The sequence below is a fragment of the Heteronotia binoei genome, chromosome 1, assembly GCF_032191835.1.
Source record: "Heteronotia binoei isolate CCM8104 ecotype False Entrance Well chromosome 1, APGP_CSIRO_Hbin_v1, whole genome shotgun sequence".
Lineage (NCBI taxonomy): Eukaryota > Metazoa > Chordata > Lepidosauria > Squamata > Gekkonidae > Heteronotia > Heteronotia binoei.
Genome location: NC_083223.1, coordinates 23,252,352 through 23,276,196, shown reverse-complemented (window position 1 = coordinate 23,276,196; position 23,845 = coordinate 23,252,352). Strand labels below are relative to the sequence as shown.

The 23,845-nt window shown below is 45.5% G+C and overlaps 1 protein-coding gene across 5 annotated transcripts in view; it reads left to right on the top strand.

Moving 5' to 3' along the window:
* Nucleotides 1-23,845, top strand: part of AGAP1 (ArfGAP with GTPase domain, ankyrin repeat and PH domain 1) — a 505,789-nt gene that overhangs the window by 117,000 nt on the left and 364,944 nt on the right. For 4 of the 5 annotated variants that reach the window (XM_060232474.1, XM_060232465.1, XM_060232493.1 and 1 more), the window contains 2 exons: nucleotides 8,113-8,268; nucleotides 21,695-21,787. In XM_060232474.1, the coding sequence (XP_060088457.1) occupies nucleotides 8,113-8,268; nucleotides 21,695-21,787 (249 nt within the window). The remainder of the gene's footprint in view (nucleotides 1-8,112; nucleotides 8,269-21,694; nucleotides 21,788-23,845) is intronic. The other variant, XM_060232501.1, reaches the window with a different exon arrangement.

Here is a 23,845-nt window from a genome sequence, read left to right as displayed (position 1 = left end):
AGGCCAACTTTCTCCCTTCCTTTTAGAGGTAACAATAAATTAGTGGTGTCCGTTTTGATAGGTTGATAGCGTTTTGGCAAGTTACACAGATCTCTCCTCTCTGTGAAGAATTGGAACACCTTGGATCAGAATTTGGTGTTCTGATGACCTCAAGCACAGAGCTGCGGCTGCTGTATGGGGATATTTTCAGTTGTGTCGTCGGTAGTTTTTTGGACTTGCAGTGCTTTCCCTGTTCCTTGACTTTCTATTGGATTCCATGCTGAAGGGTCAAGATGGATAACAATGGGCAAGAAAGCAAATTTCACATTGAGTTACAATGCAGCTAGAGCTTTTAAAAATCCATCAAAAAAATCCATCATGTCGTCTGCAAAAGCTGTCCCAAATACAAAGATCTTGCAGCAGCTTTGGAAATATGCTTGAGCTTGGCTTTGAGGCTCTCAGGCGGCTGCTGAGTTTGTCATTCCTGTGCCCTTTCTTTGGTAGCGTGGCCACACAAGTAGTTCTAGGATGGAGAGTAAGAGCCACCATCTTAATACACTGGACTCAAGTTGTTTACCTGAAAGGAAAAACAGCATTGTGTTGGAGCCCATTACAGACTGCCAGACCAGGAAGAGAATGCAGGTGTTGCTTTCTTGAAATGGTTATGCTAGTTCAGTCATTGCATCTGTTAAGCAGCATTTATTATGCTTATGTTAATATGCTATTCATTTTCTACCTATATGTATGGACTGGTAACTTCAGTTTCAGTGTATCTGAAGAAGTGCACACACACACACACACACACACAAGCTTATACCTTAAATGAAACTTCATTGGTCTTAAAGGTGCCACTGGACTCCCCTACCCACCTGAATCTTCCGTGAAACAAATTACTGATGTTACAGAGAAGCAAGAATTAGTGATAATGGGAGACATTAATTCCCTTCATACCTGCTGTGAGGAAAGTTCTTAGTGTGAAATACCTAATAAATTCCCATCATGCCTTGCTAACAACTTCTGCTTCCAAGAGGTGGGAGAGGAATGAGGGGTTCAGCTATCTTTGGCTCAGTATTGGCTAGTAGGAAAGACTTGGATGACTAAGTGAAAGCTGTGAGAACTGTGGGAAAAGTGAGCACATGTAGGAGCCCTTGATCTTATGGGAAACAAAAGGTAAACACAATCAAATGAGTACTTTCACAACTTCAGGAATGCTGATTTTCATAGACTTAAGAAAATGCTAGGTAAGATTCTATGGCTCGGTAATTTGCCAGAGAAAAGAGTGACAAGTAGGACTTCTTGCAAGAAAAAGAAAGAATACCAATAAGGGAAAATGGGAGACATCTAATAAGTCATTGCAGCTGCATCAAAAGCTAAAAATCACCAAGGACATGCATAGGAAAAGGCAGGAGAGATGGGTCATTTGGGACTTCTACAGAAGAGCAGACTTATACGGATGGAGTCAGCAAAGGTAGAGGGGCAAGATAACTGCTGCTGGCAAGGGATGCATGTGGAGAACAATGAAAAGGGCTTTTGCAGATGAGTCCAAAGGAAGAGGGAGGAAATGGTAGGCCCACTGCTGCAGAGAGGCAGGTGAAAAAGTGAAGGCAGAACTGTTCAACCTCCATTTTCCCTCAGCGTTTCCCCAAAAGGGAAACTTTGTTCAGTCCACCAAAAAGAAGCTTGAATGGTGAGGGGACAGGCTTGCATCTCAAGACTGACAAGGAATTGGGTGAGAAGATGCAGCCCTGCTTTCCATGGCAGCTCCTTTTATAACAGGAAGGGCTTCCGTACACAGTATTCTTGCTCTGGCATTCACAGATCTCAGATCTTTGAAGGAGGTAAGAAGAGAGAGCAAACCTTGTGAGGTTCATATGGGGAGAGGCAGCCCTTCAAGTATGAGGGCCCCAGACTATAAAGGATTTTGAAAGTCAGAGAACTAGCTCTGAACATAAATATTAAACAGTGTAAGAGCAAGGACAAATCCTTGGGGCACCCCACATGTTAGCTCCCAGGGAGAAGATTCCACATCTCTCTTTCCAACCTTATGAATCCTTTCATACAGAAAAAATGACTCTTAAGTATAATACTGACCCATGTAGTCCAACCTGCTGCTCAAGATACTAAAGCAAGGGAGCATAATAAGTCAAGAAGGACCAACAAAGAGGCATTGCTTTTATCCTGAAAATGCTCAGTTTATCCTACCAGTGCTGTCTCAATCCCATAGCCTATCGTGAAGTCAGACTGAAAAGGGTCAAGGGTCAGTGTGTCATTCAGAAATGCCTGGAGTTGCTCTGCCACCACCTGCTTGATCCCCTTGCCCCAGAAATGTTATATCAGACACCAGTCTGTAACTTGCTGAGTCATCCACAGTCTGCATTGTTTTCTTCAATAGGGGATCTAATTAAGTTCTCTTCAAAGATTTTGCAAAAACCTCTTCCAACAGAGAGCTATTAATAATTGGTGTTAACAAAATCCTGAATTTTGCTAGGCAAGATTTCAGCAGCCATGATGGATAAAGACTGGATTTTTTTTTAGGAAGTGGCCATCGCAACTCCTGTGCTCCTGTTGAGATCTTTTGGAGAAGCCATTCTGAAAAAAAATTCTTACCAACTCGACCACTTACACCTCTGCTGCTTGATCTGTAGTCAAGTTACCATCCAAATCAGATTGGATTTGAGAGATTTCATCTGAGAAGAATCTAGTAAAAGTGTTACAGCTTCTGTCATTTAAGTCAAACACATGTTGCTCAGACATCATTAGGCTCTGAACAATATGAAACAAATTGGCTGGTTATGGTTCTATAGATATACTGATGGTGGGAAAGGATGCCTTCTTTGCTGTCATTACTGCCATCTCAAATGTCCTCGGATAGCATGCTGTGTATTAAGAGAACAAGTCTTCCACCAATGGGGTTGCAGGGCTTGTATGGACTAATAGCCATTGTGTGGTAGGAGGTTGCAGTGCTGAGTGGAAAGGAAGTGAAATTGCTTCCTTCTCCACTGATAGAAAAGTCAAAAGGGCAATTTTGTCCCCTGCTAGGTAGAGGCTCATCCAGGACAGTAATTTTTAATTGTAGGGCACCCCCCCCCCCCAAAAGAAAAGCCTTTTGGGGGAGGGGAAGAGTCATTTAGAGCTTTTGGTGGCAAATGCAGGCAACTCAAGATTTTAGGCCCCGAAATAGCTTCTGACAACCAGTGGAGTAGGGGAGGGAATGGGATTTATACCCTACCTTTTGCGGAGTCTCAGAGTGGCGTACAGACGCCTTCCCCTTCCTCTCCCCTCAACAGACACCTCTGGGAGGTACGTGGGGCTGAGAGAGCTCTTAGAGAATTGCTCTTGTGATAGCAGAAGTGTGACTGACCTAAGGCCACTCAGCAGGAGCATGTGGAGGAGTAGGGAATCAGACCCAGTTCTCCCAGAATAGAGTTTTAGCACTTAACCACTATACCAAATTGGCTCTCTACACCAAACTGGAAAACTGTTTTATGCAGCCTGTTCTGAGAATAAATTTCCACATCCTCAGTTTCTTCCCTAGGCCTTTGAAACTGGAATCAGTTTGGCTCATTGAGCCTCTGTTTGAGATCTGTGCCTCCTGTGCATATATAATAATTATAGCTGACTCAAGTAGAGCAGTGAAAATTACCCCCACAACTCCGTGGCCATTGAAAATGGTTCAAGGAGATAACCAATCACAGCTGAGTGCTGGGAAAGAGGGAGATAAGATTTTGTCACTTAAAGTTCAGGTGTCAGAGATGAAGAGCAGAGAGTTGGGTGAGCAGGGTTGATATAATAGGAGATGGAGAAAAGTTCCAAGTCCTGGAATAAGCAAAGGAGGAGTCGTGGATTTGGAACTGAGAGTAGTTATGAAGTAGCAACAGGATATAACAGTTTCATCAACAGCATAACAGAAAAGAAACCTGCTGGGAGAAGGCTCCCTGCCCCCAGCATGTAGTGCTTAAAAAGTGCCACCTCATATCGCTTGTTTAGATTTCCTTTTGTGGTGAGAGGAACCCAGCACCTGGCTGGACATCTGATGCACCCTCCAAGCAGGGACAGATAGAGGCCCTTGTGGCTAAAGTCTTGCCAAAGAACTTTAAAGGGCTTCTGAGCCTCTTTTTGCCCTTGCAGACAGGGGAACAGAGTACCTGTATATGGGCAGGGCGGGGTAGCAGGATGTCACTCTCCCATCTCCCAGTGATTCTGTGGCTCTTTCCAGTATCTTGGGAAGGATTTCTGACTTCCTCCTCAGCGAATGCTGCACAGTTGATGGAATGGAGGTAGGGCAGTAGCATTTTCAGGGTCTCTCATTCTGTTTCTCTGGGTGTGTCTTGTTGTCTTTCCTCTTCATGTGCAAAGCCATGTCTCCTCCCGCTGTCTCTTGCACTCCACATCCTGCTCCCTGGCCCCACTGATGGCACCTGGTTTTTTTGGCCGCTGCGTGACACAGTGTTGGACTGGATGGGCCATTGGCCTGATCCAACATGGCTTCTCCTATGTTCTTAAGGCAGCAGAAAAAGAGGGAGACCCATCGTGAGATGGATTGACTCCGTCAAGGAAGCCTCTGCTGTTAGTTTGCAAGACCTGACCAACAAGACTGTTAACAATAGAATGTTTTGGAGGTCATCAATTCATAGGGTTGCCGTAAGTTGAAAGTGACCTGAGGGCACCTCACACACACACAAGCACACTGCGCAGACAAACACAACAGCCTGAGCAAAGATAAAATAAATGATTATAAGCGCACATTCTCTTTTTCTGGCACTATCCACATCTCTCAAGATGCTAATAAGTGACTGGGTCTCTAAATCTGTTAAACTGCATTTAGTGTGCCGCATTCATTACCTCAGTTCCGGTATCAAGGGAGCATATTAAAGCTTTCTACAGACCATGTGTTCATGCCTGCTTTCCTGAACTGTGATGGCCCCTCTCTGCTTCTGAAGGAGTGTGTGAAATACAGCTCCAAAGTTTTATTTTCCATCTCCATCCCCAGCAGACTGTTCCCTACCCTCAATGGCTGTAGCATCCTATACCTTGTTAATAATGTGTTAAAGAGGGTGGCATAATGGCATACGCAGTGGGCAGAATCTAGCACAGGGGTGTCCAAACTGTGGCTTGGGAGCCACATGAGGCTCTTTCACACATCTTGTGTGGTTCTTGAAGCCCCCACCACCTCATCGGCCAACTTGGAGAAGGCATTTGTCTCTTTAAATCACTTCCCCAAGCTGGCAGCTTGGATAATGCAGTTAAAGTTGCTTTGTTTCCATCTCTACCTCTCTCATCTATTTCCCTCCCTTCCTTCCTTCATTCAAACGTCTGATGTCTACTGTATGCGGCTCTTATATTCAGCAAGTTTGGCCACCCCTAACCTAGCACCACAGAAGGAGGTGCTGAAGCTGAACTTTGGCTGCATTCCCAAGCAGCCTGACCATCTTCTCAGAAGGTCAGGGCAGCCTCACAACAAAACACACCACAGGTGTGCATTGCAAGCAATGCAAAAACAACAAAGTGGCTTCCTTGAAAGTGATTTTATTGGATTATTCCTTGTCTTTGCAGTCCCCTGTTATGGTGCATTATGTTTCAGACACACTCCCAACCCTTTGAGAAGATTTCTGGAGAAAGCAGCAGGTTGATTGGGAAGAGGACAATGTGGAAAGAGACACTTCTCCACTTCCTTCCCATGAATTTTTCCACCAAGTCCATCCTGTCTGGTGGAAGAGATTCAACTAGAGAGAGCCAGCCAATCCCTTCAGTTCCTTGAAAGGAGGAGATTTTATGGTGAAACTGTTGCTTACTGCAAATAAAATTAAGGCTGTGAAGGAGAGAGACCAAGACTCAGCAGAGCATTTGCTTTGCATGGAGAAGATCCCTGGGTCATTCTCTAGCTAAAGTAGGTGATGTGAAAGAACTCTGAGGCAGACCTTGGAGAGCCGCTGCCAGCCTGTGGAGACAGTATTGACCTTGATAGACAATACAAGCTCTGTATGACATCAGAGGCCCAGTAGACAACACAAAGGAGATGAGACATCAATCTGGCTGGCAGTGGGGAGGAACTTGCAAAACTGGGGTATCCCGCTTGACCTGGGGACTGGGAAGCCTACCTCTGATGTCGTAGAGAGCTTGTGATGTCAGGGAGCGTCATTAGCTGTTGCTACAAGGAGAGGGCAGGGAGTACTTTCCTCTTCTGACCTTGCCTGCCTCATCTTTTTTACGATATTGGCCAGGCTGCTGTTGTCATAGACAGCTTGTGTTGTCCAGGAGTTAGCTGTTGCTATAATAATAATAATAATAAATAAACTTTATTTTTATATCCCGCCCTCCCCCGCCAAGGCGGGCTCAGGGCGGCTAACAGACATGGGGATCCCATGATTCATCTAAAACAATATAAACAGTTTTAAATATATCAATTACATAGTAAATTATTTAAAATAGATAAAATACATAAAATAGGTGCTAAAATACTGTAATCATAATATCCACAAGATGGCTAGATGTCCACACGTCGGATTAATCAGGTTCTATCTCGAAAGCCAGCTGGAAAAGAAATGTTTTGCAAGCCCTGCGGAATTGGTTCAGGTCCCGCAGGGCTCGCACCATCTCTGGAAGGTCGTTCCACCAACGAGGGGCTATCACTGAGAAGGCCTGCTCCCTAGTAGCCTTCAACCTAGCTTCTCTTGGCCCAGGGATTGTTAGTAAGTTCTGAGAGCTGGATCTCAGTGCTCTCTGGGGCACATATGGGAAGAGGCGGTCCTTTAGGTAGGCAGGTCCTCGACCATAGCCTCGGCTACTGGGAGAGGGCGGGGGGAGGGTTCCTTTCTGATCTCTTTTCCTGCCTCATATCTTTTCTGATTTTGACTCAGCCTTTGAGCTTGTGTTGTCAGGAGTGTCATGATCCTAGACCTGGTGTGGCCTGCAGGCTCTAGGGAAGCCTGTATCAGTAGCTACTGGTCCTACATTTCCCAGGATCCCTTCTGTTCCTCTGATTTGGGTGCACAGCAGTTTTGTACGGGAAACTCACCCAGGGAAGACCTGAGGGGGTGGAACCTGGAAGGAAGGAAATAAAGGGCCAGCTGGAAAGGGAAAGTTGTTCTCACTGGAAAAGGTTGAGCTAGCCAGAGGCTGCAGCTTGGAAGGTTCCCTTATCCAAAGAGTGGTGAGTCAGTTGGAGTTAGAGGAAGGGAATGTGTAGTTAAGTTGTGTCAGGGCTTTTTATTTTGCTTTGTGCCATCTTTACTGTTTCCATGTTCACTATTGTACCAAAAATTACAACCTTCTTTTTTGTTCTTGAGCACTTACAATAAGCATATTGTTGTTCTACTGCCTGAGTCTGCGTGCCTCTTCGGTCACAGCTGAAAGGTGTTTGCTGAGAAGGAAGACAGAGATGTCAGGGTGCTGTAGGTCCTCCCAGAAAGACCCTTACCAGATTATGATAAGAGCTACTGGAAATACACTATGAAGATTTAAGATTACAGCTTGCTGACTTTGGGAGTCAGCAAGTTGCCCAATCTACAGTTCATCAGTATAACAGATACAATCAGATTCTTTGACAAAGGATTCAAAATTGACTATATAGTTAAGAAAAATCCATCAGGATATTGTAATGTTTTAATATATTTGTATTTTGGAAATTAATGGAACAAAACACCTATGATATTTTCTAAAGTGATAGTTGTATCACTCATGAGTATGTTGTTTTTGTTCTTTATGAATCAGCAGTTTCTTTCTGAGAGCCAGTTTGGTGTAGAGGTTAAGTGTGCGGACTCTTATCTGAGAGAACCAGGTTTGATTCCCCATTCCTCCACTTGCAGCTGCTGGAATGGCCTTGGGTCATCCATAGCTCTCACAGACTTGTCCTTGAAAGGGCAGCTTCTGGGAGAGCTCTCTCAGCCCCACCCACCTCACAGGGTGTCTGCTGTGGGGGGAGAAGATAAAGGAGATTGTAATTAGAAGAGAAGATAAATGAGATTGTCATAAAGAATTTATTTAGATACAGATTTTTTTTTTGCGCAGTAATGTTTACTTTGTTGGTTCCTTGGGACTTTACCCCATTGTCCAATTTCTATTTGTTCATGTGTTCAGTGGCAGGTAAATTGCAATTGGTTTTCTTTCTGCTAAAATGGATTTTAATCCTTGCAGACCAGCAATGGAGGAGGCAGTTTAAGCGACTATTCCTCTTCCGTCCCCTCCACTCCGAGTACCAGCCAGAAGGAGCTGCGGATCGATGTCCCTCCCACCACCAACACTCCAACGCCTGTTCGCAAACAGTCAAAGCGCCGGTCCAACCTTTTTGCGGTGAGTGAGCCAGGAGAGGAAAAAATGCTTCTGCATGGCTCTCCACACTGTTCTTTGAAAAGAAGCCTAGATGCCACCTTTTGCTTAGAACGTGTTCTTTAGCAGGAAAATAAGGCCACGAATAATTTGTGGCATGGAGCAGGGAATATGGGCAGTTGTGGCCATTCTTCTCCTGTTGCGTTCAGTGTGGCTTGCCGCTTGCTTGATTCCCTGGGCAGTTGCTATAGGAGGATGCCTGCCTGCCATCCTCTGGTTCCCTCTTCTTCCTGGGCAGCAACCAGATAGCCTTTTTTGCAGACCTTTTGGTCTCCTGGCATGAAGGCTGTTAGGATGGATGCTTCAGGTGGTGGAGTGGGGAATCAAACTCAGTTCTCCCAGATAAGAGTCCACACACTTAATCACTACGCCAAATTGATGTATCCCAGCATTTAAGTTACCTTCAGGGCACTGTAGTTGTTAATGCTATGCATGGCCCAAGCTGGTCCGATCTCATCCAATCTTGGAAGCTGAAGCAGGGTCAGTCCTAGTTAGTATTTGGATGGGGGACCTTCAAGGAATGAATACCAAGGTCACTATGCAGAGGCAGGCAATGGTAAACCTCCTCTGAATGTCTCTTGCCTTGAAAACCCCATGAAGGGTCACCATAAGTTGGCTGCCTGCAGCTCAACTGAATTTTTTACCCACCAGTGTTCTAGGAATCTGCTTCAGACATTTTTGCTCTGCCTTTCCATCAGTGCAGATTCCCAGGCCGGTTATAGCAACCATAAAACAGAATAAAATCAATGTGTGAGGCATTAAACAGAAACCGGGAAACATACAGAATCCAAGGAAGCAATGCAAAAACAGCTTTTAATGGTTCAGGTATAAAATATACACTGAAAGACCATTAAATAAAAAAGAATACTATGTGAAACACAATATAAGAAGTCCTAAGTGTTCAAAACTTACATATATAACTAAAATGAAAACAAGAGGGTTGTGGGATGGTCCCTGCCTAGAATCATGTCCAGGTTAGATTAATATAATATGGGGCTGCTTTTGAAAACTTTTTGGAAGCTTCAGTTGATTTAGAATATGGCGACCAGGTTACTGTCAGAGGCTGAATACAGGGATCTTATCACTGCTGGTTGAAAAGACTGACATTGGCAGCCCATCTGTTTCCAGGAACTGTTCAGAGTGCTGCTTCTTTCTTATAACGCTATCCACAGCTTGGAGAGTTGAAGGGCTGCCTCATCCCATATTGTCTAGTCTGCCATTTGAAATCTTCTTCTCAAGCCCTTGTCTTCAGAGGCAAGATGAATGGTGACCAGAGACAAGACTTTGTTAGTGGTGGCACCTCACCTTTGGTCTGCCTTCCCCCTCAAGGCTTACTCAGTGCCTACCTTGTTATCTTTCAGGTTCCAGGCCAAAACATTTACCCTTATCCAGACTCTTGTGTATGGATTTCTTTCTCCCACGTCATCTGATCATCTACTCCTAGCCTAGCGACTGTTTTGTCAACATCACTTTAGAGTACTCTATTTTAAGCTCTTTTGTACTCTGGTTTGCTTTTGGGGGCTGTTGTAATTGGTAATGTTTTTATTGATACTAATTTTGTTTTTGTTTGTTCCTGTTGATATCTTTTTTTTTTTAACTGTCCTTACATGTGAGCTGTCTTGAGCAGGCCTGGAGAAGTGACACCCAAATTTTCGAAATAAATAAATCCTCTGTGTGATTAGGACACCTAGGCCAAATGAATCAGAAGAATATTCAAATCTGACATTAAAAATGACAATATTCAGAAAAGTGCTACAACATTTTAGTCTCCTGACACACATCGTTGTTGATCTAAAAGTCACAGTGGTCCATCAGACTAACTAGACAAGCAGACTCCCGTGTGAAGTTTCTGAATTAGAATTCCTCTTGCAAGAACTTCACAAGGACTTGGAGTGCTTCAGTCATTACATGTATACAGGAGCTTAGCAAAATGGCCAATGCTGTTTTCTCTCTGCCTCTGATAGCCTATTATGAATGGTCTTTTGTACTTTTCTGGATTGCATTTGAATCTTACACCATACTAACTCTATTATCTTCTTCGTGGTCTCTGTGCATTCACACATATGGGTAATCCGCAGGATTGGCCCCGACCTCGGAGAGTTCAAAGCAATCTTGATCGTAGATCTGGCGCGCCTCCCACTTGTCCTGGGAGGAGGCAGCTACTGCGCATGCCTGGACAAGGGGGAGGTGCTTAGCCACTCAGTTTCTTCCTTACCGCCGACCGGATCGCACCTTCCTCGTTGATCTCCAACTTCTTCATTGCAATCTCCAACAATTACCTTCTCTTCGCTTCAATTCTTCATCTTCTACTTCTCCTGGTATCGTATAAAAAAAAAAAAAAAAAGCCTTCTCTTACTATTCTTTCTGGACTTTCCCCTCCCTCCCCCCCCCCCTCCCCGGGCGGATGGAAGGAAGGGACAAGATAATTTTTAAACGCTGTACCAGCTGCTCATCCAAAATCCCCTCGTCCGACGGCCACTCTCTTTGCTTGTTCTGCCTTGGAGAGGCCCACCGTCCAGACTCCTGCGTGCACTGCAGCCAATTTGGCAAACAGGCCCGCAAGAACCGCGCCGCGAGACTCAAGAGCCACCTCATGGAAACCACACTCCGACCGGCCATGCCGCATGGCGGACAACAACAACCCGCGCCATCTTCCCCACACCTCGTGGGAGAGACGCAGTCGGCAGCTTCCGTGGCACAGAGTCCCTGTAAGCCTAAGACCGGCAAGCACTCCAAGAAGTCGGACGACCCCAAAAAGCGCCGCCGTTCCGATTCCGCCCACTCGGACCCGACGGGTAGCGTTAGCTCGAAAAAGCACAAAACCCGCCCTCTCGACTCGGCCTCGAACCCGACCACCAAACCGAAGGCCCCGAACCCGAGCGCCACTGCCTCCGGATCGATGCCGAAGACTCCGACGTCGAAGTCGACGGCAACACCGTCAATCACTCCGTTGGAAATCATCCGCATCTCATCTAAGTCGCCGTCCATTCCGAATTCCCCACCAGACCAGCTGCTGGATACGCACTCTACCGCATCCGTTAGGACCCGGCCTCTCGACCCCAATAAATTCATAGATCTCTCACAGCCAATAGACGCCCACGCGCTCACCAGAGAACCCTCGACCCCGAGAGCTCTCCCGACTAGACCACGATCTCGCAGTCGCAGACGCACCAGGTCCCGCAGTCGCCGACACACCAGGTCCCGCAGTCGCCGCCGCACCAGGTCCCGCAGTCGCCGCCGCACCAGGTCCCGCAGCCGCCGACGCTCCCGCAGCCACCGCAGGGGGAGACACTACTATTACTCTCCATCGAGATCCAGGTCTCCATCCCCACGGAACCGAAGACGGCACCGACGATCACCCTCCTACGATCGCCATTACCACAGCTACCAAGAGTCTCCTCGCTACCGAGATCGCACACACAGACTCCAAACTGCATCGGTCGAACCGCTTCACCATGACGACCCTACGAGTCTCGGCGCCGAACCGAAACTCCCGTCGCCACTGGGATCCTTACACGCGGCTCCCAAGACAACACCTCAGCCCGACCTGCACCAAGGAACCGACGACGGATCCGAGGAGGAACTCTCCGACTCCGACCATTCTTCGGGTTCGGACCTACAATCCCCAGACTCCGACATAGCCAAGCCAGCAGACCTATCACCGTCTGAGGGCCCGAGATCCTACCTCGACCTTGTAGCAAACATGGCAAGCTCGCTAAATCTGAAACTCAATACGGACGCTCCCAGAGTCTCGGACGTCGTATTTGATCTAGTGCATGCGGATCTTCCATCCAGCTCCTCTCTTCCCATGCTCCCCGTCCTCCTAGAAACACTCAAAGAAGCATGGGACAAACCGGCATCAGTACCGCCAACATCCAAGAGGGTTGAAGCTCTGTACAAGATACACGCACCTGATTCCAAGTTCCTGTTCACCCACCCGGCTCCGAACTCGATCATTGTACATTCGTCTTCGAAGTCGAAGCAGACTAGACACCCGGTACCACCAGAACGGGAGGGCAAAAAACTCGACACGATTGGGAGAAAGATTTACGCCCTCACTACAGCCACAACCAAAATCCTCAACTACATGGCATGCTTTTCCGCATACACCCACAACCTCACCACTTCCCTCGCCGCATTGGTACCATCCCTGCCCGAGGCATCCCAAAAGTCAGCCACCACTACCCTGCAAGAGATGGCCAGAGTGAGCAAACAGCAAATTAACACTGCCCGTCACGCTGCACAGTGTTCCTCCAGAACCTTGGCCTCAGCCATAGCACTCCGCAGACACGCGTGGCTCAGGTCCTCCTCCCTCCAACCAGACATCAAATACAAGGTTGAAGATTTGCCCTTTGATGGCCTTGGCCTGTTTAGCTCATCTACAGATGACATCCTCACATCAGTAGACGATGGCAGGAAGAGGGCGAAACGACTGGGAGTCTCCCAACCTCTGACCCAATCCAATCGGCAAAGGAACTGGAGGTCCAGCCAATACAAAGGGACCAGATCCCCACGGCAACAGGAATCATGGAAGCGCAAACCACCGCAGTCCAAACCTTCCTTTCAAAACAGACGCCAAACAACCAAGAAACCTTCAACCACATCCAAACCGTCTCTCTGACCTCCCTGCCCCGAGCCGTCCAGTCTCCCTCCATCAGCCAAACCCATCAACACGACTACAACCATTCTACACTGCCTGGAGGACCATAACATCGGACGCCTGGGTCCTCGCCATCATTCAAAGAGGCTACCTAATAGAGTTTACGTCCACTCCAAAGCACCACCGATTCCTCACCACACCCCCGTCCGCACCCCTGCAGACAGAAATCGCGTCTCTGCTGGACAAAGGCGCGATAGAACCAGTCCCACCCCAATACCATCGCACCGGCTTCTACTCCCGGTACTTCCTGGTGCCAAAAAAGGACGGAGGACTCCGACCCATTCTCGACCTCCGCAAACTCAACCTACACATAACCTACAAGAAATTCCGTATGGTCACGCTTCAGGCAATCCTCCCGCTCATCCCAGAACGAGCATGGATGGCGTCCATAGACCTCCAGGATGCCTACTTCCACATTACAATCAATCATCATCACAGAAGATTCCTCAGGTTCGCCATAGGGAAGCAGCACTTCCAGTTCTGCTCCCTTCCCTTCGGCCTCTCCACAGCACCAAGGGTCTTCACCAAGTGCATGGCAGTAGTAGCAGCCACATTACGCCAGCAACAGATATCAATCTTCCCTTACATAGACGACTGGCTGATCGTCGCCCATTCCAGGGAGCAACTACAACTGGACGTCTCGACCACTCTCTCCACCCTGGCCACCTTAGGCCTCCTAGTCAACCTCTCAAAATCCAAACTAGTCCCTACCCAGAGGATTCAATTCATAGGAGCAGACATCTCCACGCTCTCGCAAACGGCTTTCCTACCTCAGGACAGGGCACTCGCCATACTGTCACTGGCCAACACTATCATCGCCCAGCGCTCCCAAACAGCGCTCACTTTCCAGAGAATGCTAGGCCTCATGGCAGCAACCACAGCAGTTCTGCGGTTTGCGAAGCTGCACATGCGTCCCCTCCAAATGTGGTTCGTAAGGACTTTTCGCCCTCACACACAACATCAATCCACACTACTCACCCTCCCACTACACATTGTGCCATCCCTCAAATGGTGGACCAAGGAACGTCACCTCTACAAGGGCATGCCATTCAAGCAGACACCGCCCTCGGTGATTGTAACCACAGATGCCTCCAAGTGGGGATGGGGAGCCCACTTGGAAGACCTCACGGTGCAGGGCCAGTGGACAGACTACGAACGCTCTCTCCACATAAATTGCCTGGAGCTCATCGCAGTGCACAAGGCTTTGCGGTCCTTCCTCCCATCGCTAAGGAACCAGCACGTCCAGATCACCTCCGACAACATCGCCACAGTCTTTTACATCAACAGGCAGGGCGGCACCGCCTCCGTCAGACTCTGCAAGAGAGCCCTGGCGCTGTGGCATTGGAGCATAAGCCAGGGCATCTTCCTCACGGCCGTACACCTACCAGGGGTCGAGAACACCCAGGCAGACGCCCTGAGTCGCCACTCCACCAACAACCACGAGTGGTCCATCAACAGCCGATACATCCGACAGATCTTCAGCATCTTCGGACAACCGAAGATAGATGTATTTGCTTCACCGTCAAATGCCCAATGCACCCGCTTCTACATGAGAGGCCCTCCATCCCACCTCTCCAGGGGGGATGCCTTCCTACAAACTTGGAACGGAACACTCCACTACCTCTTCCCCCCCATTCCACTTATCACCAGAGTTCTACAGAAGATTCAGGTAGACCACACAAACTGCATCCTCATAACTCCATGGTGGCCGCGCCAACCCTGGTTTACGACCTTGCTGCTCCTGTCCAACAATACCTTCATCCAACTCCCTCAAACACGGGATCTCCTCTCTCAACAGGACGGCAGGGTCCTTCACCACAACCCGGCATCGCTCAAATTAACAGCCTGGAGAATCAGTTTCTAGACTTCCCCCCGGAGGTCCGTCAGGTCCTAGTGAACTCCAGAAAACCATCTACTAGGAAATCCTATCTACTTAAGTGGAAACGCTTCTCACACTATGCCTCACAGCACAACTTCGACCCCAACTATGCCACTATACCTCAGGTACTAACTTACACCTTAACGCTCTCTAGAGCGGGTCTGTCGTATTCTTCCCTGAAGGTACACCTGGCAGCCATCTCTGCTTTCCACCCCCGCATCGATGGCACAACGGTATTCTCTCACCATGCGACCAGAGCTTTCCTCAAGGGCATCATTCGCCTACACCCACCAATCAAACAAGTTCTACCCACCTGGAGTCTGTCTCTAGTCCTGAGCCAACTCATGAAACCGCCCTTCGAGCCCATGGCTTCCATCCCACTACACCTGCTGTCATGGAAGACGGCATTACTTACGGCCCTCACCACAGGTAAGAGGGCCAGTGACATCTGCGCATTCAGAGCAGACCCACCGTATACGATATTTCATAACAGTACGGTGGTCCTCCGACCCGACCCGACCTTTCTACCCAAGGTCGTCTCTCCTTTTCATCTAGGAAGACAGTCCACTATAACAGCCTTCTTCCAGCACCCCGCGGACGCGGGACAAAGGGCGCTCCACAACTTGGATGCACGGAGAGCCCTAGCCTTCTACATAGACAGAACCCGCCAAATCCGTAAAGACCCTAGACTTTTTGTCACCTACGCTACCCATAATAAGGGCAGCAGAATATCTACTCAGAGACTCTCCAAATGGATTGTTGCTGCCATCGAACTCTGCTACCAGCTGGCAAAACAACCCATCCCTCAACATATACGAGCCCACTCAACCAGAGCCGTGGCTACCTCGTCCGCCTTCATGAAAGGCATCCCTATAGAGGACATCTGCGCCGCAGCCGTCTGGTCCTCCACATCTACCTTCGCCTCGCACTACGCTCTCGACGTTCGTGCCCGGCGAGATGCCTCCTTCGGACAAGCGGTGCTACGGTCGATCTTCGACTAACCACTGTGAGTACCACTATCATTACGTTACGCTCTAACCCTACATATTCTTACAGATCCAGCACCCACCTCCGAAGAAATGGCTCGCTAATCACCCATATGTGTGAATGCACAGAGACCACGAAGAAGATGGACAGGTTTCTTACCTGTAACTGGTGATCTTCGAGTGGTCATCTGTGCAATCACACAGACCCACCCAGCCTTCCCCGCTGCTGGAAGCTAGTTAGCACAGTTATTTCCACCTATCCGGCGGCGGGAAGAAACTGAGTGGCTAAGCACCTCCCCCTTGTCCAGGCATGCGCAGTAGCTGCCTCCTCCCAGGACAAGTGGGAGGCGCGCCAGATCTACGATCAAGATTGCTTTGAACTCTCCGAGGTCGGGGCCAATCCTGCGGATTACCCATATGTGTGATTGCACAGATGACCACTCGAAGATCACCAGTTACAGGTAAGAAACCTGTCCTTCGTAATCCTTTGGCATTACTGTTTTTTTAAACTTTTCAGTTTGTAAATTTGTGTATTTTAATTTTGTTCATTTATGTCAAATGGCAAATAGGTGTGAAAAACCTCAGCTTGAGACCCTGGAGAGCCGCTGCCAGTCTGAGTAGACAATACTGACCGAGGGTCTGATTCAGTAGAAGGCAGCTTCATATGTTCATATGTCCTTGCGGCAGGGACCTTAGCACTTTGTCGCTATGCCAGTAGCTGCCTTGAATCCAAAGAGAAATGGCAGAAGAGAACCCTTTTAGATAGATAAACAAATAAACAAAAGATAAATAAATTTCAACACTTCTGTCAAGTGAGGGATTGTAATAGGAGTGGACCATAACCTGAAAAGGCCTTGTGCTAGAATGGTATCTAAAATCTCCAGAGTGCCACTCAGCTGTGCTCCACTAGATGTCAGTGTTGCTCAAGGAACAGAGTGTGGGATTGGCAGTGGGTCTCATCAAAAAGCCCTCTTGGCTTCTGTTCAGACTTTGCTTAAGATCCTGAGGATTAAAAGTGAAGAGTTTTTAAAGAACGCAAATATTCCTTGCTCCATGGCCCGATACATAAAATAAAAATTACTGTATTTTAGGCTAGATGGATGGGCTGCCTCTCTGCTTCTCCTGCAGGTGCTCTCCTTTTGGGAGACCCAGGACTTTTTTTTGGAAGAAAAAACCCAGCAGGAACTTATTTGCATATTAGGTCACACCCTCTGATGTCAAGCCAGCTGGAGCTGTGTTCCTGCTCAGAAAAAGCCCTGGGGAGAACCATTTACTTTCCACAAGACCAGTGGCCCACTTTGTTGTATTTCCCAACCACTGGAAGAATGCAAAAATAGAGATGTAAAATTTACTTTGGGGGGGGGGCAGGTGAGGGGGACTCCCCCCTGAAAAAAATGGGAATTTGGAGGAAAATTAAAACATATGTGGTACTTACTTTCCTAAAATTATTTTGCTGTTTTTACTTGCTATGCAAATAGGCATCATTTATAACATAAGTATATGAAATTGTACCTTCCTGGAATTAAAAGCTATCAGATGCCTTAGTTTTCTGAGGCTAAATGGCAAATTCACGTAATTCTAAAGCTGGAGAACTCCAGGGTGCTGCAGCACATTTCACTCATTCCTAAAGGGGGGGGGACAGAATTATAGTTTTTGTCAGCCCTTTCCCCCAATTCCCCAATCTTTCCTTTGGAAAAGCTGAATTCTATGTAGTTTGAGTGGGTAAAAACCTTGCCTTAAAAGCATGCCATTTATTCCAGTGCCCTCTAAAATGTGAAAAACTAAAAAATGTGGAAAATGTGAAACAATAAAAAATAAATCCCTAGATTTTTATGTTATACATGTTGAGTTATCAGAAACTTGCTTTAAAACCATTACACACATTATAAAGAACAAATATTTCCTAGGAGAGGGCTCTCCTAAATTTCCTTGTGGGGGAAAATGTGGGGCAATGCTCCCCCCCCCCTCAAATTTTCTTTCCATGGGCTTTCATTTCTTCCTGTAGAAAGCAAGTTCTCTGTTGAAGATCTGTATATTGTGTCAGCCCCCTGGTCACATGAGCCTTCGTGGGTAAACATTTTGCAAGTTGTTCCTTTGCTGGTTCCTTCAGTGCTTGGGGACTGTCTGGGAGTTGAGATTGCTCCTTGATATTTTTGTTTTCTATCTATTGCCTTTATTATTGGATCTTACGATCATACTGGAAGTGGCTTTTAACATCAAATGGTAAGGAGTGGATGTTTTAAAAATAAAAGTGATTCTTAGGGGCACCACCAGTAATAACGGTTGTAACTGAGTAATACTTTTTGACTCATTTAGATGGGGTTTCTCCTGTGTAAAACCACAGTAAGTTGCTGGGTGTCCTGGTAACACGTTTGTTTTTTTTTAAATGTCATCATTTCCTATGGAATTAAGAGGTTGAATCTTTTGCTTTGACAACCTCCTGCCTTCTCCCCGTAAAGCAGATTAGACTGAAAGGGTGAAATGGCCTAAGCCCACCTGCACATGAGTTTCATTGTGAGCAAGGAGCTCATTCTGGGTCTCCTTAACCCTAGGCTGACCCTGTTCCCTTAACCATGCTGAAAATGTAAGAAATATTTATGGTTTGTGCTATTATTAATGTATATGGCATGTTGTACTGCAAGAAGAGCACTTCTTGATGGAACACAATATCTAATTGGATATAATATAGTATTTTGAAATTTCATTTGTTACTGGAATAAAGAGATCATAGGCTTCAAACAGTTGAGAATTTGCTGTACAATCCGTTTTGCAGAAAGCTTCATAAAAATAGACACACTAGAAGTACCGATTAGGCAAAGTGTAGAACAATAAGCAAAGAAATAGTGAAGAATAAGTGAAGCTTTGACAGTAGAATTTTTGAAAAGAATTTTGCAAAGTCATGAAGACCACATCCAACATTGTAGATGGGCAAAGTAGGTTAAACATTAAATCATATCTGATCTAAGAAGGTACAGGATGAAACATGAGAAATAGATGAGATCCAATCAGAAAAGTACAGAAATACACATGACCTATTGAACTATTAAGGAAAGGCCTGCCACCCAGGGCTTGTGAGGAGAGATTTCTAGAAATGCGGAAGTTGGAGGTGGGTGGGTGACTGGGTTATGGAAAATACAGTAGTTTCCTATCAAGCCTAAACTTATTTTACTGATTTTATAAAATAATATGCATCATTTTGAACTTAGCATATAAAATTGTACTATTTGGCATATTTATGGAATTTAAAAGGATAATTGTCTTAATTTTTAATAAAAATGGCTAATATACCCATTTCTTGAAGGAGAGTTGCAAACTGTATAGCAAACTGCTATACTGTATAGCTTATGGATCTTATGTGTGCCATCTGAGAGCGTGGGAAAAAATAAAAATTGAGTCTTTTTCAGCACTTTCCAATTTTTTTTCCAGTTTTCCTATTGGAAAAAAAAATTGAAAAACCCTCACATTTTTATATTGTGCTTTTGGAATGGGGAAGAAAACCAAAATAAAAGATCTCTTTCTTAAGAAGCATTTAATTCATTACAGAAGTCCTTGGGGAAGGATTAAAATGCCCCCCCCCCCCTTTTGATATTTTCCTAAATTTTCCTGGGCCTTGACATTTCTACCTGGGAGAAAGAAAGAGCGTTATCCAGGATAGATCGTAGGTCACTGATGATGCGTTGGACTAGTTTGAGCTATAGATGACTGCCAGAAGTGTTCTGTTAACTTCCTTAACATTGGCTACAATTCTGGCTTCATTAAGTTGTTTCTAACTCCATCAGGTGGACATGGTCATCCTAAAAATTCTTGTTCTGAATCCTTCAGGAGAAACTCCTTGTATGAGGGATTGGAGGAAATATGCTTTGTAATTTTTGGTAACAGCTGGAAGCATGAAGGATGTACATGACACATGTTATAATTATGTAGTCGTACAGTGATGTCCCAAAAATGTACTTGTTGTCTAGACTGATCCATTATTAGGTTGATGGTGGGATGAAGGGTTGTTGAAGTCCTGGTAGAATTTCTCAAGAATTTCCTTCCTACGAGTCCAGATGATTGAAAATGTCACATTGTGATGATTTACTTTATCCATCTTACTTTTAATGATTTTAATAAAAGGTAGGATGTGCTTTAACTCTCCTTGTCTTAAAAGGATCTTAGAGTTGGTGGTGCTGCAGATGGCTGCAGCAGGTCCTGCACTCTATAGAAGTTGAATGGTGCCAATCTAAGCTCTAGGAAGGCGAGCTGATTGAGTCAATGATGACAGATTTGGGGGAAAAGAGATAAAAAGCACTGAGGGAAGCCTGTGAAGGTAGAGGAACAGATTAGCCTACACCTGTTGGCGGCTATGAGGCTGCTACAATCTGCCTTCCTTACTTGGACTCTGGCTTTATGGCCCTGTTAGCGTGCCAGAGAAAGACTTAATGTACGTGAGACAGCCTGACACCCTTCTCCCAGACGTGCTCCCCCCCCCCAAAGAAAACCACTTTGGTAATTCTTCTGTGTTCCCCATTGTGTGTATTCACATGAATTTTGGGGGCATGGATTGTGTATTACTTATTATTCTTTGGATTTTTCACAACCCTCTGTATACTCACTAGTATTTAATTCAGTAATCTTAATATTTAGGGTTTAGTTCAAAAGGTGCAGATTGAGTACTAATTGTATGAATAATTGTAAAAATATTTTTCTGCTTGTTGTGAAGTGGGATTATTTTCTTGGGCTTTTCAGTCCTCTCCCTTTCACTTTCATCTAAAATATTTTTTTAAAGGAGGTGCAGCGGGGCCACCTTACTTTCATGTTTGTTCCCATTTTGAGAATGTTTTTGGCATCGTTTTTATATTAAAAGTGAGAAGCAGGGTGGGCTTCCTTTTTATTAGCATTTTGCTATGTGTGGGGCATTGCTAGTATGTTCACTTAGCCAATCATCTCTAATTTGAAAAGCACATGAAAATGTTTTCAATATTGTGTGAGTAATGTGCCCACTGAAAAGTAATGGAGTGAAGTTGTCACTTGTCAGCGCAGTTATTAGGGTTTGGGTGACTTCGTAGATCTAGCTCTTCATAAAATAAATCTGTCACATGCAGATTTACCTAACTCACAATAACGGAGGAGGATCTGAAATTTAAATAGGATTGTGTGGTCCTTAGCTGTGTGAAACCAGCAGAATGTTCCCTCCATCGACAAAATGTTTTTAATAGTTAGTGCTTACATTTTTTAAAACAAAATCCATGCTAAAACACATTTGTTTCAAAAGATCACCGCCAACCATTTTTACATGTAGAACAGTTAAAATTATAGCCTTATATTTAGAAAGATGTACATATAAAAAACCCCCCAAGAATTTGTGACCTTAACAGTTTGACAAAGCAGCTTGGTTTTCCTAGCATTGTTAGTTTGACTTTGATACTGTTTAATCATCTGAAAGTAGTAAAAGAAGAAACTAAATGAATTTAATTTTAATCAAGCTAATCCATAAAATTATGCTGCCGAGTCGTTAATTGCCTTTTTAAAATCTCATCAGATGATAATTAAATATACATACCTGTGTCAGAAATTGACTAAGTATTAAAAAAAAAGGTCTGAAGTTATTCCAATTTTTAAATCTCTGTTTTTGGAGTTGTATTCCCGGTGAACTACGTTGGGCCACTGAAAAGCTGCCCTGTGGCCCATGTTGGATGGAAAGCCTTGGGTGTAATGGTTTTAATATCATTTTTAAAAAATTTAGGACTTATTTGAGACTTCCCGAACAGTTGTAATTATAGCCAGTCCATCTTTTTTTCTGATGCGGCAAAACAACTTTTCAATTTAAAGGACAATGCAAGAATCAACTGATTAATAGTGTTCACTTGGCTTTTTGCTCTGCAGTCTCGGAAAGGGAGCGACCCAGACAAAGAGAAGAAAGGGCTGGAGTGCAGAGCAGATAGCATCGGAAGCGGCCGTGCGATCCCAATTAAACAGGTACAGATCCTTTTGTGTGTGTGTGTGTGTGTGCTTGCACACTCTTTCCCCTGCATTTGGAGACACACCTCGGGTCTTAAACACCATGATGCTGGGCTTGTGTGCCAAGATGTGTTTGATGTGCTGTGGTGATGAATGTTGAAGTCACTCACTTGACATCAATTAGGAGAGGTTCCTATGTGTATTAAAATAGGATCATTAGAATAAGAAGAGGGAGAATGTAACAACAGGCCTAATGAAGTGCAGTCTGCCGTCCTGCATATGGAGTGTGCTTCCAGGCTGATCTGGCTTCAAAGCTCGCCTTTGTAGAGAAGGCTTTGATTGGGCCGTTTGCTGCCAGTCGACAAGGGTAAATCGGATCGCCGTACAAGAGCCCCTTGTGATCACAGAAATAGCGCGCCGCGGCCCTCATTTGCTGTTTGCAGGAAGACATCTGAATGGCTGTTCCAGGTTGGTTTGTGACAACGAGGCAATTAGTTGTGATAATCATAGCTGGTGTGTCAGCTGTGCACTCTTGTTTGTAATTTGCTAATGAAGGAATTGTAACTTCATTTAGACCTTGTTATATAAAGAGAACGTTTACAGCCGTAGTATATGGCCTTAATTAAACTTCCTCATTACACGACAGGATTTCGAAATGGAGGATTTGTTTTGACCTGTTTGACTACTCAAGGTACTCTTCCATTACCCCCCCCCCCAAAAAAAAGATGCTAAATACGAATGGCTCTGTGTGAAGAAAAGCAAATAATTCTTTTGAAACATGTGACTTGTGCTTTCTGACTCATTCAGCAAAATGTAAACGCTCCTGTGCCTTTGATACACAGGTGGAATTTTTGTCTGGTAGCTTTGGACTGCTAATTTTAAATCCAGAAATGGGGCCCCTTGATCTCTGTTATCTTGGGGAAGGTTTCTTATAGCAAAGGAACAAGGTCTCCCTGAATCCTGAACAACAGCAGCTGTGAGCCTATTTCTTAATTTATTTCATTGATGTGGCCCCGCCTTCCACTCTAACGAGGACCCAAAGCAGCTTTCATCATTCTCCTCGTCTCCATATTACCCTCACGACAAACCTGTGTTGTCATGATCACTTACTGCACAACACTCTCAGGCTGACAGAGAGTGAGTGGCCCAAGGTCATGGCAGAGTGGGGATTTGAACCTGAGTCTCTTAGATCCTAGTCTGAAACTTTAACCACTACACTACACTGACTCCTGAGGAACAACACCAGTAATGCTAACTTAGTCCACTCTGTTTTCATGCTCTCCTCCTTTTTTCCTGTCACCTACCTGCCTAAACCACATTAATCCCCCTTCCTGAACCACTTCAACGATAGGAATTGTTTGCTGTTCTTCTCATTTTTGGTGCCTACTGAGGCTTGTCCCACCGCCTCTCCGATCACTTACTGCTCAACATTTTTCTTCTTCCTTCAGTGATAAAATTGGAACTCCGACCTCTAGCACTTTCCTATCATTTTCTTCTTTTTCTCCTCTCCCTCTTCGTACATTCCCACAGCCTCTTTCTCCTGCTAGCCATGTCCAATTCCTTCATGGGGCTCCTGAATTTTATGTCTTCTCAGTTGCTGGTTCCAGTTCCTGTGCATTCATTCTTGCTCTCCACCACAGAATCAACCTCTCTTTCTCCTCTGATTCTTTCCCTTCTGCATTCAAACATACAGTTTTGTCCTATTCTCTTAACCCACTGCTCCATCTACTGTCAGTTTTCCCTTGTAATGTGCTACTTCCTCGTGTTCTCTTGGGTGCCTCTTCAACTCTCCATGTTTACATTTAATACTTCTCTCGCCTTTGTTCTATCTCTTGTGTCACTGCTTACTTTACAAAATTTCAAAAAAATACATCCCTCCCTTGCCAACCCTCTCACTGAAAACTCTGTTTCATGCTGTGGCCATCTCCCACCTGTAGCCTCCTCTCTTAGATCTTCCATTGTTTCACCTTGGTTCCTCACCTTTACCTGCCACCAAATCCTTTGTCAACTAGATCATGTGAAACCCATGAGATCATAACATTAGATTTCTGTTTATTCCCAGATTCAGTACAAACT